Raw genomic sequence first — 19,532 nt, 5'->3', positions numbered from 1 at the left:
GTGAAAAGTGGGGATTTTAGTTTATTCAGCAAAATAACTAACTTGTAACATTTTCATTTAAAATATATTTGAAAGATTGATTTTCATCATTGATAAAATAAAATCAAGCATTTATTTTTTACTGGACTAGCAGATAGCCTTTCCTAACTAGAAGCAGGGGAGAAAACTCTTCTATCTACAATAAACCTGACTTCAGTATGTCTCAGTTTATAAAAGTCAGGTAAAAATAATCTAGGTGCATTGAAAAGACAAATAAGCAAAACCAACAAAAAGGGGGAAAAAATCGAAATTAATTCCAATTAGTGAAATTAATGGTTAGATGAAGCTAATAGAACTATGTGATTATTTTTACAATAATAAATAAATATAATAAAAATAGTCATTATTTTACAATGATAAAATGCCTTCATTATTTGTAAGACAAGTTAGGATAAAGTTCCTTTGTATATACTTACATGGTGTTATGGACATTACATAGCTATTAATTTCATTCCCAATAAATAATCATCCCAACACATATCAATCAAAATTTCATTCCTTGCTCGGATAGCCATGCAGCCAGAAAAATTTTAATTAAAGCATTTTTATGAGAGAAATTGACGGTGCTCCAAGACTATATTTGAGGCACATCATGCAGATTCAGATACTTAATGTGCAGAATTTTGTACCTGAAGTCTAACCATTGGTTCAGAGCCAGCCCGTGAATAAGTTGTATGACATTCTCAAATATTGGTGATTTGGAATTATAAACATTGAAATTGATTAGTAATACTTCAGAAAGGTTGCCGAAAGCAAAACGTATGCTGCAACCTGAGAAATTTCAGAGAATGTATCAGTAATATGCTCAGTACTTGTTTTCTGTGGACTGTAATATCAAATGTTTTTTCCCTTTAACCTATAAGTTGTATTGGGGGGGAACCAATCTTCAGGAAAAGAAGTATTTTACCTATAACAGTATTGATCCTGCTGCACTCTCAGTACTTGTCAGGGCATTCTGAAAGATGGGTTGGCAGTGATAAGTTCCATTTAAGTCCAGTTGTGGACAGAGCCATGGTAAAATGTCCTAGAGGTAATTCCCACAGTGCTTTATTTATATAACTGTTTGTAACCAGCTTGGTGATTCAAACCACTTGAGGCAGTGCTATGGATGCAACTCCATGAGGATTTTATGACTGACTTTGCTGCTAGCAGTATGTACTCTTTGCTTTTGATTTTTGTCAGAGAATATTGTCTGTGTATTGTTTTTTACCTGCAAATTGTTTTAGGAAATTGATTAGAAGAGTGAAAAATTACATCAATAGGAAATTATAGGAATTCAGCAAAAATTTCAGCCAAGGGAAAATTGCAGACAGTTACAGACAACTGTTTGCAATTCAAAGAAATTCAAAAGGGAACAAAGTCTGGGTGAAAATGCACAAGGCTGTGCATGGAGATTGGTGGAAGTCATTTGAGCAGTATTCAACAGTATTGAATAAATACTACTAAGATGTCATATTTTAGTTATCTAAAAATTAGTGTTTCTGTAAAGATCTTTTGCATTAAATCACGAATGAATGTTATTTCTGATTTTGTTTAATAATTTAGAATATGTAACAACATATTCTAAATATATTCAACATATTCTAACAACATAATTTAGAATATGTAACAACATATTTTAAATTATTAAACAAAATCAGAAATACTTGATTTTCTGCAATCTCCCTTTCATTTACCCATATTTTAGTAACAACCATATGTGTGTGTGTGTAACCATAAGTACTCATTACAAAGCAACAGTCGACAGTGAGATGCATGTTCATATAAATTTTACCCAAAAATCACCTAATTAGCACATTCAACTTTGGCTATCATTTTGCAGAGCACCCCTACATATTGGTGACTCCGTAGCCAGGTGGGAAGGAGCAGCAGTGCGTAGCACACGCTTCTTGATTAGACCGGGGTTCGAGCCCGTCACCACCAAATACGGAGGATGCGGAAAGGTTAGGGAATGACCACCGCATATACCGGAGCAATATGGCCTTAGTTGCTAATGCTCCTAAAAACCAAACAAACAAACCCCTACATATATATATATACATAGAATATAACACACTATATGCCAGGTGTGGCTGGTATGCCAGGTATGCTGGTATACTAGGTATGCCACCCTAACAACAAGTAGCACTTTCTTTATTTCTTAATTTTGGGCATGGAGGTTAGGCAAGCAAAGGCAGATTACAAGAAATCTTTGGCAAAGGATGCAAAACAAAAAAGCAAAGAGTTCTTTACTTATGTAAACTCTAGAAGGAAGAGGATGAATCAGATTGGTCACCTTGATATCGATGGTTCTACTGTTAATGATCCTGCTCAGGTGGCTAACAAACTGAATGAGTATCTTGCATTTACTATTTACACATAAAGAGTTATTCAGGGAGGGGAATACCAGAGGTATATTAAATGATTTTTTAATAACTGAGAGCAAAGTGGAGGAGAAATTGTTGAAGATAAACATAAAAAAGGCACCTGGGGTGGATAGGATCTATCCAGTTATATTAAAGGAGGTGGCAAAGGAAGTAAGTAAACCCTTAGCCATAATTATGAGAGCTTCCTTTGAGTCAGCGAAGGTACCCATGGATTGGAAATGTGCAAATGTGACCCAAATCCACAAAGGAGGATCAAATGATGACAAGTAATTACAGACCTTTTAGTTTAACTTCTGTTGTGGGGAAATTAATGGAGGCACTGGTTAAAGGAACACTACAAGATCATCTAGACAACACTTCAGTTATAGTTCGGACACAGCTTGGGTTTGTTAAGGGAAAGTCTTGTCTGACCAATTTGATTGGATACTATGATGTGGTCACAAAGGAACTGGATAAAAAAAATAATTTTGATATCATATATTTGGATCCTAGAAAGGCTTTTGATACTCTTGCACATGGAAGACTGCTGCACAAAGTGGAGCAGTGTGGCATTGGAGGCAAATTGTTGCTATGGATAAAGGGATGGTTGAATGGAAGACAGTGGTAATCAATGGATACTGCTGTTCGTGGACTAATGTTATTAGTGGAGTCCCCCAGGGTTCAGTGTTGTTTTCTGTATTTATTAATGATATTGATGTAGGTATATCAGGCTTAATGATTACATTTGCAGACAATACGAAGGTTGACAGGGTTGTTAATGACACTAATAACAGTACGCTACTGCAAGAGGGTCTAGAAACGTTTAGCAGATGGGCTGAGAGGTGGCAACTGAAGTTTAATATCGACAAATGTAAGGTACTGCATATAGGTAGCAGTAACCCCAGAGTAACATATCAACTGTGTGGTACTACACTCAAGGTGGTAGAGAATGAAAAGGACCTGGGAGTAATTGTGCAGTCAGATATGAAGTTTTATGAGCAGTGCTGACAGACTGCAAGAGCAGCTCATGGTGTCTTGTCACTGATATACAGGAATTTTTCCAGCAGGGATAACGAGGTGATTATCCCCTTGTATAAGGCAATCATCAGGCCAAACCTTGAGTACTGTATACAGGTCTGGAGACCTAATTTTAGGAAGGATGTAGAGCTGCTGGAACGAGTACAGAGAAGGGCAACAAGATTAGTGAATGGAACAAAGGCTTGCTCTTGTGAAGAAAGGCTTAAGATTTGCAAGAATTGCAATTAGTGTCTGGTGACTAGGCACCTGCGAGGTGTATATGGTCTTAAATGGTTTGAGCAAGCTCAGTGCTGATGGGATTCTGCCTCTTGCCCAGATTAATCACCTAAGGGGACATAAATTCAAATTGAGGAAAGACAGTTGTAGAATAGGTGTTTGAGGACGAGGGTTTCTTGTGCGGACGTGCCTTTCTGCCACTACTGGAACAGAGAAGTTTTTTCTGATTTATTTTCTGCTTTATTAGTTTAAATTGACATATTAACTTATTTCTAGAGTAGCTTTATATTCCTATTTACGGTACTTAAAGTTAAAGTAACTTAGATAGAGATTTGTAGGTATTACTTAGTATCGGAAAGGGTATCAAATACACGTGTTTACCGTTAATAAACAGCCGCCATTGTTACGTGAAAATTAATCAGTAAGTCTATTAATCTTGTAGAACTTCATTGGCAATTAAATTGTACTTTTAACTATACATATAACCACTTAGGTTACGGAACATAATAATTAGTAAAAATAAATAATTAATACATAACTTGATACGGAAGTTATATAAAGGGACTTCGTAGATAACACTCGTTACTGAAACGCGATACAGCATATCCGGAATTCGATAGCATTAGCTTTGTATAGTATAGTGCATAATATAATATTGTCAATTAATCAGTAGATCTGTTAATCTTGTTAAACTTCATTGTCAATTAAATTGTTCTTTTAACTATATATATATAACGACTTAGAGTACAAACGTAACAAATAATTAATACATACTTGATACGGAAGTTATATAAAGGGAACTCGTAGATAACACTCGATACTGAAAAATAAATATATAAATATAGCGTTATAACTGTGTTAAGATACAAGTTTAAGGTTTTAATTTTGTTCTGAAATTGTAATTTTACTGACATTTAAATCGAAATCATGACTCTGACCAGAGCAGCAAAGCAAAAGGCTCAAGCTAATGGGAGTGCTGTGACTCAGGGGAGAACTGAGGGGGGCAGTTGCCCTCTGAATCACAGCCTTTTAAGATGCACTGTTTGCTTGATGTTTGCGGAGCAATCGGGCACGGGACATGATACTGCCATGAGGGATGTCTTTGTGTGTGCACGATGCAAGGAGTGCAAGGAAATTAGGCGAAAACTCGGCGTTGTTATGGGCCTATATGAGACCTTGAAGGACAGGGTGGATGCCCTCGAAGGAAATAAATTGAGGGGCCCATCAAGCTCTCAGCTGCCCACATCAATGCCAGAGCTTGCACTTGGTCATCTTGCAACACAGAGGCAGCCCCCAAGACAGAATGCGCTGGTCCCACAGGAACTAGTAGTTGTTGGTGACTCTATTGTCAGGGAAACGGGGAACATGCTTTGTAAAAAGGATAGGTGGAACAGGACCAGGGTATGTCTGCCAGGGGCAAGGGTTGATGACGTTGTAGAGCAGATATCATCTTTTAAGGGCACAAAAGGTGATATAGTTGTACACGTTGGCACTAATGACATTAAGAGTAGGAGACCAGCGGAATTACTTAACAAGTACAGGTCACTGTTGAAAAAAAGCCGTGAATTAGGGTTGAACTTGAAAGTGTCTGCAATTCTGCCCAGACACGATAGGAGGGAGTATATGATGAGAGCCTTGTCGATCAATTCGGCCCTGGAAAGATTGTGCAAGGCTCAAGGGGTAGAATTTTTTTCAGCCTGGAATGTACTTGTTAACAGGAGAGATTGCTTCTACAGGGATGGGATACACTTAAATAGAAAGGGTGCAAGAATATTTGCTGATGCTATCGAGGCAGTGTTAGGTGGGTCGGAAAACTGCTAGCTTGGGGGGAGACAAAGACTAATGGATTAACTGTAGCCACTGGCAGAGGTGAAAGAGATTCTTGCACTGCTTCTATTGAAATGAGCAGAAGCCTGAAAAACAAGATGCAGGATATTTCAGAGACTGCTGGAAGTCATTGTGATACAAGTAAACACATGGGTTGTGTTAGGGTAGCTAAGAATAGAAACAACTGCAGGTATACTTGCGTGTACACCAATGCTAGGAGTTTGGTAAATAAATTTGATGAATTTGAGGTATTGCTCAAAACATCAAAGGCAGATATTGTTGGGATATCAGAGACGTGGTGTCACACAGATATAAGTAATGCAGAACTGGAATTTGGGGAGTACAATGTGTATAGAAATGATAGACAGGACAGGAGGGGAGGAGGGGTTATGCTATTAGTTAAAAAACACATAAAATCCAAGGAAGTGAAGCCAGTCGACAATGATGGACAGAGCAGTGTCGAGTCAGTTTGGTGTGACATAAGCATAGGTAAATCAAAATTGAGAGTAGGAGTGTGCTATAGGCCTAATGACTCTGATGAGTATAATAAGATACTGTACAGGGAAATAGAATGGGCCAGTAAATCAGAGAGTCTTATAATGGGGGATTTTAATTTCCCAGATATTGACTGGAATTTGTGGGTTGGTCACTCACACACTAGCAGGGCTTTTGTGGATTTATTGGATGATTGTTTTCTACACCAGCATGTTAGGGAGGCAACTAGAGGGAGTAATACTCTTGATCTGATTATCAATAGTGATTCTTCATGCATTAGGAATCTGCAGATAAAGGAACCACTGGGTGGCAGTGATCACAGTGTGCTGAAGTGGGATTTACTCAAGGAGGTAACTACCATCAGAGGCAAAGGGAAGGGTTTTTGCTTTCGTAAAGGCGACTATGATGGTCTGAGACAGTATTTAAATTCTATACAGTGGGACCAACTGATGATGTTACCAACAGCAAATTCAAAATGGGAAGCATTCAAGGAACTAATCTTGGAAGCTACCAGGCTTTACATACCAACCAAGAAATATTGTTCAAGGTTCAGGCCTAAATGGTTGTCAGATGAACTAATGAGACATATGGCAGAGAAGAAAAATGCATGGGATACATACAAATTAATGGGTGACATGGAAGCCTATGATAGATATAAGTTGGTCTGTAACCAAGTCACAAAGGAGATTAGGCAGGCAAAGGCAGATTATGAGAAATCCTTGGCAAAGGACGCAAAGAAAAACAGAAAAGAGTTCTTTACCTATTTAAACTCAAGAAGGAAAGGGATGAATCAGATTGGTCCACTGGATGTTGATGGTTCAACAGTTGAGGATCCTGCTCAGGTGGCTAACAACCTAAACGAGTATTTTGCATCTACATTCACACATGAGGAGTTATTCAGGAAGGGGAATGTCGTAGGTGAAGTAAACATTGGCAGTGAGCTAGATTATTTTCTAATAACTGAGAGGAAAGTGGAGGAGAAATTGCTGAGCATAAACATAAAAAAGGCACCAGGGGTGGATGGGATCTATCCAGTTATATTAAAGGAGGCAGCAAAGGAAGTAAGCAAACCCCTAGCCATAATTATGAGAGCTTCTTTGGACTCCGGGGAGGTACCCATGGACTGGAGATGTGCAAATGTAACCCCAATTCACAAAGGAGGATCAAAGGCTGACACAAGTAATTATAGACCTGTTAGTTTAACTTCTGTTCCAGGAAAATTAATGGAGGCACTGGTTAAAGAAGCACTGCAGGATCATCTGGACAAGAATTCAGTTATAGCTCAGACACAGCATGGTTTTGTTAAGGGCAGGTCTTGTCTGACCAATTTGATTGGATACTATGATGTAGTCACAAAAGAACTGGATGCAGGGAATAACTTTGATATTATATATTTGGATCTTAGAAAGGCTTTTGATACTGTTGCGCATGGAAGACTGCTGCACAAATTGGAGAAGTGTGGCATTGGAGGCAAATTGCTGCTATGGATAAAGGGATGGTTGAGTGGCAGAAGACAGAGAGTGGTAATCAATGGACACTGCTCAACGTGGACTAATGTTATTAGTGGAGTTCCTCAGGGTTCAGTGTTGGGTCCATTGTTGTTTTCTGTATTTATAAATGATATTGATGATGGTGTATCAGGCTTAATGTCCAAGTTTGCAAACGATACCAAGGTTGGCAGGGTTGTTAAGGACACTACTGACACTATGCTGCTGCAACAGGAAAGGTTGAGCAGATGGGCTGAGAGGTGGCAAATGAAGTTTAACATTGACAAATGTAAAGTACTACATATGGGAAACAGTAACCCCAGATCAACGTATCAACTCTGTGGTACTACGTTGACAGTGGTAGAGAATGAAAAGGACCTGGGGGTAATTGTGCAGGCAGATATGAAGTTCTCTGAGCAGTGCAGACGAGCTGCAAGGGTAGCTCATGGTGTCTTGTCAATGATATGCAGGAATTTTTCTAGCAGGGATAAGGATGTGATTATTCCCTTGTATAAGGCATTGGTCAGGCCACACCTTGAGTACTGTATACAGGTCTGGAGGCCTCATTTCAAGAAGGATGTAGAGCTGCTCGAACGAGTACAGAGAAGGGCAACAAGATTAGTGAATGGAACAAAGGGTTGCTCTTACGAAGAAAGGCTTAAGTTTTGCAAATTACAGAGCCTGGAGACTAGACATCGGCGAGGTGATCTGATAGAGGTGTATAAGGCTTTGAATGGCTTGAGCATGCTCAATGCTGATGGGATTCTTCCTCTTGCTCAGAATAATCACCTGAGAGGGCATAAATTCAAATTGAGGAAGGACGGATGTCGGATAGATGTGTGGAAATTTGCCTTTAGCCAGCGGGCAGTTGGTTTGTGGAATAGACTCCCATCGCTTGTTGTTGAAGTTGATAGCCTAAATAAATTTAAGGCTCAGCTGGACAGGTATTTCGAACGAACGGAGGGGTGAAATGGGAGTAGTGGTTGTGTTTTTTTTTTTTTTTTTTTTTTTTGGCTGATGCTGAATAAGCTTGCTTTCTTGCATCATATGCCTCTACTAATGCTAATGCTAATAGATGTGCAGAAGTTTGCCTTTAGCCAGTGTGTGGTTGATTGCTGGAACAAACTTCCATCTGCTGTTGTAGAAGCTGACAGCTTAAATAAATTCAAGGCAGAACTAGGCAAATATTTGTACCGAACGGATGGGTGAAATGGGAAAGTTTTTTTTTTTTTTTTTTTGGCTGATGCTGTTATAAGCTTTCTTTCTCGTACCATGTGCCTCTACTAATGCTAAATGCCATTGCTAACGAGGTGTTGAACCATTCCACAGGAATGCTGGCCCACACAGACTTTATTGCATCCCACTGTTGCCTCAGATTGGATGGTGGAGGATCTCTGCTGCAAACAGCTCGCTCTGCCTGATTCAGATGATTCTCAGTCAGGACTAAAAATCATCTAGTAACCGAATAATCAAGTGAACATCATGTTCATTAGTAACCATATCTAGATACACTATGAGCATGAAGAATTGTACCTTATTGGCAGTAGAGTTCAAAGAGGGCTGTGGTGATCCACCTGTGTAGGAGGGGGGCTAATTTGGGCTACAAAACACTTCCATCATCAGCCTGCAGTAATGCCACATGTCATAATGGGTCCATTGATTTGTGCTGCTATCAGCATGAGACAACTGGAATAGGGATTCATTGTACTAGCTTTTTTTCCAATTCTCAGTTATTCATTTATCAATATTCCTGTGCCCACTAGACCCTAAGTGTCTTGTTTTTAGGTAATAAAAAGTGGAACCTGTTGAGGTACAGGAACCATGATAGGGTTCAATGTAGTGTGTGTGTTTTGATGTGCCCCTTTGCATGCCATTGCTACATTACAGTGTTATTTGACCAGTTGTCGCCAGTCTGTTAGACTGCAGAATTCTTTTACCCTCCATTGGCTTCTCACATCAACGAGCTCTCTCCAGCCACGGGAGACTGCCATTTATCCCAGGGGCTCACATTCGGTGAGTATGGGCTTGGCACACCCAGGGTCCTGAGCTGGATATCATCATTCTTCCCTTTCTTGGTGATTCCTTTTGTCTCTCTCTCTCTCTCTCTCTTTCCCTCCCTCCCTCTCAGGGTAACTTGGGAATTTTTTTTGTCTGGTGCAGCATAAGCCTCAGGTTTCCTTGCACCATGTAACTAATGATAATAGTAATAATAGTAGCTAGATGTTTTCTGATTGTTGGACCATTCACAGTATGCTGTAGAGTTATGCAGTGGAGAATATGTGGCCATTCACTATATGTATATGAACTCCCATATATGCCCCTCGACGTGGGCACCTGTACGTGGTGAGGGGACCTCCCAGTGACGCTGCTGGACTTCCAGACTAGCATCACTGGGATCCAACGCCCACAGTCCAGGTTCCAGGCTTACATCAATGGAATCCGGCGTGTTTGCCGTGCGCTGCGACCCGTGGAAATTCAGAAAGGGGGATCCTGGTGGTTGAGGGGCCCAGCTTCAATACACCACTTTGGCCCCTGCTTCGACAAGACGGGTGGTCCTGGAAGGCCCGGCTAGGATCAATCGGCTAGTAGGCTCGCCTGCGAGGGTCAACCGTGTCAATGCCACGCCCCTACCCTCATGGTCCGAGGGACAGGATTCAGGCTGGCGGCGGTGCGGGTATAGTGTCTGGGTAGCCCTGGCGTCCCACTCCCGAGCGCATTTATTGCGTGCCGGGTAGTGGGCGTCCCTTTGGGCTCCGTGGTGGGTGGGGAGCCCGGGCACTGAACCATATAAAAAACTTCATGAATCCTGAGAAACGTACTTCTTCAGGGGCCCCAACCCGGTCCCTATCTGAAAATACCGACACTGACAGCAATATTGCTTCAAAGAGGCAGCGGACTGAATTACCATCAGGCCCTATCCCGCGGTTTTTAATCATGCACTCCACCAATGAAAAACCGATTGGAAAAATGTCACCTTTCTTTATACAGAAAGGGTTAGTAGGTTCACCCAAATCAGTTAAGAGGCTCCGCTCTGGAGACCTCTTAATTGAAACTAAAAATGACAGGCAATCCGAACATCTACTCCGAGTAACATCAATCGGAGGAATCCCTATAACGGTGACACCACACAGAACACTCAATTCATCGAGAGGTGTCATTTCGGAGTGGGACCTTCTCGACATCACCGAGGAGGAAATCTGCTCCGAATTAAAACCACAGGGAGTCATTGCCGTCAAGAGAATCACTGCGCGAAGGGATGGAAAAATAGTTAAAACCAGGAGCGTTGTCCTGACTTTTAACTCTCCTCAACCTCCCGACGAGATCAAAGCTGGATACATTAATTGTTCAGTGCGTCCATACGTTCCGAACCCTTTACGGTGTTTTAAATGCCAGAAGTATGGACACTCTCAAATGGCCTGCCGTGGAGTCCTTGCATGCGCACGATGCAGTGCAAAGGACCACGAAACAACAGCATGTTCAGCCGCAAAACCCACCTGTATTAACTGTGAGGGCGAACATCCGGCCTACTCACGAGCATGCCAGAGGTGGAAAGAAGAAAAAGAAATTCAACGGCTGAAGGCAGAGCTAAATATATCATACCAGGAGGCAAGGAAATCGGTCAAAACCCCTTAATATCAACAGACCTACGTACGCCCAGAAGGTAGCAGGGAGATGTTCCGACGGAACTCAGACGGACATGACCATTCCTCCAAAGGAGTCTTTCACTCCCATCGTGCGGTATCTCTTAAGTTCACAAAACCTACACAGAAGGACCAATCAGCTGCCACTCCTATATCGGTACCTCCTAATGCTCCACAATTAACAAAGGTAATTACGAAAGAAAAGAATAAGAAAGGGGAAGTCCCCCCTCCCTAGGTCCCAAGAAAAGATGGATGTCGAGCAAAAGGAGGTACCCGAAGAATCAGTCTTGGAACTCTTTGCGGAGGAAGAAATGGACATGGGACAGCGTCCATTCTTCCCCAAAAAAGATAAATCCAAGACTGATAAAAGTAAGCCCTCAGCACCTCGGAAGCCGCCTGATGGACCCACCAAGCCAAAATAATGGCTAAATTCCTACAATGGAATTGTCATGGATTCCGGCAAAATGTGGATGACATCAAGGCCCTCCTGCAAAAGCACGAGCCAGTTTGCTTTTGCTTGCAGGAGACATATCTAAAGGCAAATGATGATCCCACCATGCACAACATCACATTTTTTCGAAAGGATAGAATTGCGGATGGCCCTGTACATGGGGGAGTGGCTATCCTTGTGGGTAACCAGACCCCAGTGCAGCCTTTGCTAATTACAACCAGCATAGAGGCTGTTGCAATTCGCCTTTCAGTGGGATTTCTATTAACTGTGTGCTCCATTTATTTGCCACCTGGGACTGACATCCCCCAGGCAGACCTTGATGATCTCCTTACGCAGCTGCCTCCCCCTTTCTTACTTCTCGGGGATTTTAACGGACATAACACCCTGTGGGGTAGTGCTAACATCAACGGAAGGGGACGAGTCATTGAGCGTATGCTGAATGACAATGACCTTTCCCTTCTAAATACTGGAACAAACACCTTCTTCCACATGCCTACCCGTACCTTTTCTGCCATTGATCTCTCTATCTGCTCCCCTTCACTTACTTGGGAAGTGGAGGAGAATCCATACGGAAGCGATCACTTCCCTGTGATAACCTTGTTACACAGTGGGAGACCATGTCTTCCTTTTAGGTTACCACGGTGGCAGATTGATCAGGCTGACTGGACTGCCTTCCAACAACAGGCAAATTTCGATCTTAGCACAGTCAGTCAAGAGCCGATCAATGACGCAGTAAAGTACATCACAGAAATCATCGTCCAAGCTGCTGCTAACGCTGTCCCAAAAACATCAGCCCGGTTTCCGCCATTTCCCAAACCTTGGTGGAATTCACAATGCACAGCAGCAAAAAAGGCTCAAAACAAAGCGTGGGGGATATTTCGCCGATATCCTACCACGAACAACCTTATAGCCTTCAAACGTGCACGAGCCAAAGCATGCTACATCCGTCGTCAGAGTCAAAAGGAATCATGGATCCGTTTTACATCATCTATTAACCAGTCTACCAACTCTAAGGTAGTCTGGGATAAAATCCGGAAAATGAAAGGAAAATATACCTCCCAACCTTCTGCAATCCTAGATTATAATGGATGCGCTATTGCAGATCCAACTGCAATAGCCAATGCTCTTGGGGAAACATTCTCTAACATCTCTGCAACATCTTCGTATTCCCCAGAGTTCCTGGTCCTGAAATATAAAATCGAAAAACAGGCACTTAACTTTAAAACTAAGGGCATTTATCCCTACAACGGGGATTTCACTATTCTGGAATTGAAAAGAGCCCTCGCTCTTTCCAAAGCAAGTGCCGTTGGACCAGATGGCATCCATTATGAAATGATTAAACATCTTTCACCAAAATCTATGGATTGTCTTCTCCTTCTGTATAACAGAATCTTTACTGAAGGGCAGTTTCCAGACTCCTGGCGAAAGGCAATCGTTCTTGCCTTTCCTAAGCCAGGAAAGGATCCAAAAGTCACCACCAATTATCGTCCTATTGCTCTGACTAGCTGTCTGTGCAAAATCCTGGAGAGAATGGTTAATTCTCGTTTAATTTGGTATCTCGAAACAAATGACCTTCTCTCCAACATCCAGTGTGGCTTCCGAAGGAACCGGTCCACTCTGGACCATCTTATTAGACTGGAAGCATCCATCCGGGATGCTTTCCTAAAACGCGAACACTTGGTGTCGGTGTTCTTTGACATGGAGAAAGCGTATGACACAACTTGGAGATTTGGCATTTTAAAAGATTTACATAGCCTAGGCCTAAGAGGGCATCTGCCCTTTTTTATTCAAAATTTTTTAGCCAATCGATCTTTCCAAGTTCGTATGGGATCCTCACTCTCTCGCTCCTTTAGCCAAGAGGAGGGAGTACCACAAGGATCAGTATTAAGTGTCACGCTTTTTGCCATCAAAATAAATTCCATCACAGAACAACTTCCTCCAACTGTAAACAGTGCCCTCTATGTTGATGACTTTAGCATTTTTTGCCAGTCGTGCAACATGAGGGTTATTGAAAGACAACTGCAGAAAGCCATTGATAGTCTGAATTCCTGGGCACTCGCTAATGGCTTCAGGTTCTCGCCGGAGAAGACCGTTTGCGTACACTTTTGTCGTAAGCGTAATCTTCATCCTGAACCTGAATTAAGGCTCGGACAAAATGCTATTCCAGTAGCAGCGAACACAAAATTCTTGGGACTCATATTCGATAAAAAACTCACGTTTTTGGATCATATTCGTCAACTCCGCACAAAGTGCACAAGAGCCCTTAATATGCTCCGCTCGCTCTCCTCAGTATCCTGGGGTGCAGACCGATGCACCCTGCTACGGCTTTATCGTGCACTTGTGCGATCCAAATTAGATTATGGGTCCCAAATATATAGTTCAGCCAGAGACAGTGCCCTTCGATGGCTGGACCCTGTCCATCATCAGGCTCTACGTATCGCTACTGGAGCATTTCGAACATCCCCTGTCCAGAGCTTATACGTCGAAGCAAACGAACCACCGTTATCGCTTCGTCGTAAGCAGTTGTCTTTAAAGTACGCCTTTAAACTGAAATCCCTGCCAGACCATCCTACGTGGCCATTCGTTTTTGAGCCACGATGGGAAAATTTGTACAACACCCGTAAGACTGCCAATCGTCCTTTTGGTATTCGTCTCCAAGAGCTACTCAAAGAACTTAATATGAAGGTAGACAAGGTTGCCCAAACACCAAAGCAACCCTTTCCACCCTGGCATGCTCATTTCCCGGCATGTGACTTGTCCCTTAGAAATTGGGGAAAGTTGGACACTCCATCATCGGTCTACCTGCAGCTTTATTCAGCACACCGAGCTGAACATTCCGACTTCGCGCCAGTCTACACAGACGGTTCGAAGTCGGAATCATACGTGGGATCTGCTGCTGTCTTTACAGACAGCACTACATCGGAGCAGATTCCCTCTGAATGCAGTATCTTTACTGCAGAGCTGCATGCCATAGAGTTAGCCTTGGATCACATTAGTGAATGCCAACACCAACGGTTCATTTTATATTCCGACGCTCTCAGTGTGTTACAGGCTTTAATATCTGTGAGGTATAATCCTCATCCAGTTCTGTCTAGCATTCAGCAGAAGATTCACGTTCTCCATGAACGTGAATATGATATCCGCTTCTGATGGATTCCCAGCCACATTGGGATTAGGGGAAATGATTTGTCTGACGCCGCAGCCAAATCAGCAATTCCCAATAATAACCGTTGCCTGTTAGTCCCCTATACAGACTACAGGCAAATAATACATCAAAACATACACTCCCAATGGCAGGACTCGTGGAATAGACAGACTGCGAATAAATTATATCGTATAAAGCCTGTAATTGAACCGTGGCAGTCTAGTCTGCGCAGGATTCGTAAGAAGGAAGTTGTTCTAGCTCGTCTCCGCATAGGACACAGTCATCTTACACATTCTTTTCTGCTGAGGGCAGATGACTGTCCTATGTGCGAGCAATGCGACACCTTTTTATCTATTCATCACATTTTAACCATATGTCCACGTTTTAGACACAAACGTGATTTATACTTTACCGTTTTTAGTCATCTGGCTGAGCCTTATACACTCAGTCAGATATTATCTGACAATGACCATGTGTCTGCTGTTGTTAGCTTTTTAAAATCAATAAACATTTTTACTGCTATATAAAATTTCCATTTTATTGTTTTTTTCTATTGATTTATCTTTTATACTTTTGTTATTGTTTATTTTGACATGGTGACCTAACTAGTTAGGTCACTGAAAGTTTAAATTTTTATTAGTGACATGGTCTTGGCACATTATAGCCTTAGTAGCTAATGCACCAATAAAACCAAAACAAACAAACAAACAAACCCATATATGCATAAAAATAAAACATGTTGTAACATTGAATATTTTCTACTTCCTAAAAATATCTGATAAAATTAATATATATGATGAAAATGCCTACCTTATTTTTTTTTTTTAAATGTGGATATCAGTTTATCTTTATCACTTACTTAAGGCCTCTTTTCTCCCATGTAGGGTCATTCATGTAATAGAACTGTTGTCTAGTGGAAATAGCAGTGATGTAGTTGTCTATATCCAACCCCAAGGAAAAAGAACAGCTGTTGATAATCCATATTTTCAACTTGATCTGCTTCTTATTCTTAAATGTCATGTACCAGTTAGATGGGTACTAGAATCATGGGGAATACAGGGTACTTTGGATATTGTGGTATGTAACATCATAATTAGACTTATTGAAATTCTTAAAATGAATTGTTAAGAAATATACAAACTGCAGAATATTAAATGAAACATTTTGATTTGCTTTTAAAACTTTGAGTATAAAGTTTAATATTTTTAATTTCTTGTTACTTGTTGAAACTTGCTCTTTGTTCTGCATTCTGTTGTTTGAGAATCTTCACTTGAAAAGAATTTGAAATGCTAAGTAGCATATAGAGTCGTAAGAGCTCCACATATTTCACATCTATAAATCTTAGTCTGTCAAGACCTTAAGTACTTTCAAGTACAATTCAAAAATTATACTGAGATCTTAAGTTCTTTCAAGAAAGTATGATATTTGTTTTTTGGCAATGATATAGTATAGTATATTATAAAATATTGTCAATTAATCAGTAAAATCTATTAATCTTGTTAAACTTCATTGTCAATTAAATTGTACGTAACATAATTAATTAATACATAACTTGATGCGGAAGTTATATAAATGGAACTCATAGATAATACTCGATACTGAAAAATATATATAGATATATAGTGTTATAACTGTGTTGGGATACAAGTTTAGCTTATAATTTTGTACTGAAATTGAAATTTTATTGAAATTAAATCGAAATCATGGCTCAGACCAGAGCAGCAAAGCAAAAGGCTCAAGCTAATGGGAGTGGAGTGCTGTAGCTCAGGGGAGAACTGAGGGGGAGCAGTTGCCCTCTGAATCACAGCCTTTTAAAATGCACTGCTTGCTTGATGTTTGTGGAGCAATCGGGTATGGGACGTGATATTGCAATGGTGGATGGTCTTTGTGTGTGTGTGTGCGATGTAAGGAGTGTAAGGAAATCAGGCGACAACTTAGCATTGTTATGGGCCTATATGAGAGCTTGAAGGACAGGGTGGATGCCCTCGAAGGATCTAAATTGAGGGGCTCATCAAGCTCTCAGCTGCCCACATCAACGCCAGAGCTTGCACTTGATCATCACACAACACAGCGGCAATCCCCAAGGCAGAATGCGCTGGTCCCACAGGAACTAGTAGTTGTTGGTGACTCTATTGTCAGGGAAATGGGGAACATGGTATTTTTTTTTTTTTTTTATGTAAACCCCAAACACGAGAGATATTACAACCAATAGTACTTAGTACCATGCTTGGAGGGGTGCCTCCGTAGCCAGGTGGGCAGGATTGGCAGTACGTACCACACGCTTCTTGATTAGACCGGGGTTCGAGCCCATGACCACCAAATATGGAGGATGCGGAAAGGTCAGGGAATGACCACCGCATATCCCCGGAGCAATATGGCCTTAGTTGCTAATGCTCCTAAAAACCAAAAATTAAAATAATAACCGTGCTTGGGTTCGAAGGTGAGAAGACGAAAGAAGATATTTGTTGATATTGGACTTGAACTTCTGTAGACTGTAATTTTCAGGAAATACGTATGAAGGAAGGTTGTTCCAGAAAATGTCAGTTGAATGAATAAATGAGGAAGATGAAAAGTTGGTTCTGTGAGTTTGAAGTTGGATAGTAAATGGATGTTGGCTGGTGGCTGCACGTGTTCGGACTGTTTTGAAAGAGAGAGCAGGAATTATAGAAGCCAATTCAGAAGAACAGTGCCCATGGAAATATCTGTAGAAGAGGCATGCAGCAGAAACAGTACGTCTATGAGATAGCGAGTAGAGAGACTCTGTTAGAGATGAATCATTAATTAACCTAACTGCCCTCTTCTGAATGGAATCAAGAAGCCTGAGAGAGGTTTTGGGGGCACCACCCCAGATGTGGGAACAATATTCCATGGTAGGGCAGATTTGCTATTTGTACACAGTGAACAGCTGTTTGGAAGAAAAGTAACACTGAGAGCGAAAGAGAAAACAAAGTTTTTTAGATGCAGAGGAAGCAATATTTGTAATGTGCTTGTGCCAAGAGAGATTAGAAGTCATGGTAATCCCCCAAAGAGATATATCATTTTGCCTAGAAATTGGAGTGTCACCAAAGATAAGCATAGGAGCAGAAGAATCCTTTTTTGAGAGATTAGCATTACCATTAGCATTAATAGAGGCATATGATGCAAGAAAGCAAGCTTATGCAGCATCAGCCAAAAAAAAAAAAAAAAACACTTCCACTTCACCCCTCCGTTCGTACCTGTCCAGCTGAGCCTTAAATTTATTTAGGCTATCAACTTCCACAACAAGTGATGGAAGTCTGTTCCACCAACCAACTACCTGCTGGCTAAAGGCAAATTTCCGCACATCTGTCCCACATCTGTCTTTCCTCTATTTGAATTTATGCCCTCTCAGGTGATTATTCTGAGCAAGAGGCTTGCTGGTGCCTAGTCTCCAGACACTGTAATTTGCAAAACTTAAGCCTTTCTTCGTAAGAGCAACCCTTTGTTCCATTCACTAATCTTGTTGCCCTTCTCTGTACTCGTTCCAGCATCTCTATATCCTTCTTGAAATGAGGCCTCCAAACCTGTATACAGTACTCAAGGTGTGGCCTGACCATTGCCTTATACAAGGGAATAATCACCTCCTTATCCCTGCTAGAAAAATTCCTGTATATCATTGATAAGACACCATGAGCTACTCTTGCAGCTCGTCTGCACTGCTCAGAGAATTTCATATCTGCCTGCACAATTACCCCCAGGTCCTTTTCATTCATAACCACTGTCAGTGTAGTACCACAGAGTTGGTATGCTGCTCTGGGGTTGCTGTCTACCATATGTAGTACTTTACATTTGTCAATGTTAAACTTCATTTGCCACCTCTCAGCCCATCTGCTCAACCTTTCCAGATCCTGTTGCAGCAGCATAGCATCAGTAGTGTCCTTAACAACCCTACCAACCTTTGTATCGTCTGCAAACTTGGACATTAAGCTTGATATACCATCATCAGTATTATTTATAAATATGGAAAACAACAATGGACCGAACACTGAACCCTGAGGCACTCCAGTAATAATATTAGTCCATGATGAGCAGTGTCCATTGATTACCACTCTCTGTCTTCTCCCCCTCAACCACCCCTTTATCCATAGCAGCAATTTGCCTCCAATGTCACACTGCTCCAATTTGTGTAGCAGTCTTCCATGTGCAACAGTATCAAAAGCCTTTCTGAGATCCAAGTATATAATATCAAAGTTATTCCCTGCATCCAGTTCTTTTGTGACTGCATCATAGTATCCAATCAAATTGGTCAGGCAAGACTTCCCCTTAACAAAACCATGCTGTGTCCAAGCTATAACTGAAGTCTTGTCTAGATGATCCTGCAGTGCTTCTTTAACCAATGCCTCCATTAATTTTCCTGGAACAGAAGTTAAACTCACAGGTCTATAATTACTTGTGTCAGCCTTTGATCCTCCTTTGTGATATAAGACAGGACTGAGTTTTAGAAGGATTGAAATCAACTGAGTTGTCTTTGCCCCTTTAGAGAATTACCCGAAGATCCACATTTAAGGAATTGGTAGCGGATTTTAAAGAAGTTGAAGCTGATTGAGCAGGGCAAGGTTTCTCAAAATGGAAAGTGGAATGCAATGTGCTATCATCGGCAAAACTATGGATAGGATTTCCAATCAATGGAAGAAGGTCATTAATATACAAGAGGAAAAGAGTGGGGGAAAGAACTGAGCCTTGGGGGTCACCGGCATTAGTGGAGAAGTTAGAAGACAGAGAGCCATCAACCATCACCCTCAGTGAGCAATCAGAGAGAAAACTGGATAACCAATTTCAAAAAACAGATGGCAAACCATAAGATGAAAGTTTGTTTAGAAGACCTTTATG

General features: G+C 41.2%; 1 protein-coding gene across 1 annotated transcript in view; it reads left to right on the top strand.

Annotated features, from left to right (window-relative positions):
* Positions 1–19,532, top strand: part of LOC150087761 (transforming growth factor beta receptor type 3-like) — a 371,467-nt gene that overhangs the window by 279,452 nt on the left and 72,483 nt on the right. Inside the window, exon 8 of the mRNA XM_090369867.1 lies at positions 15,549–15,761. Within this exon, the coding sequence (XP_090225993.1) occupies positions 15,549–15,761 (213 nt within the window). The remainder of the gene's footprint in view (positions 1–15,548; positions 15,762–19,532) is intronic.

The sequence above is a fragment of the Mastigoproctus giganteus genome, chromosome 3 (genome assembly GCF_048544385.1).
Source record: "Mastigoproctus giganteus isolate SK-2022 chromosome 3, ASM4854438v1, whole genome shotgun sequence".
Taxonomy (NCBI): Eukaryota; Metazoa; Arthropoda; class Arachnida; order Uropygi; family Thelyphonidae; genus Mastigoproctus; species Mastigoproctus giganteus.
This window is presented reverse-complemented; position numbering and strand designations above follow the sequence as displayed.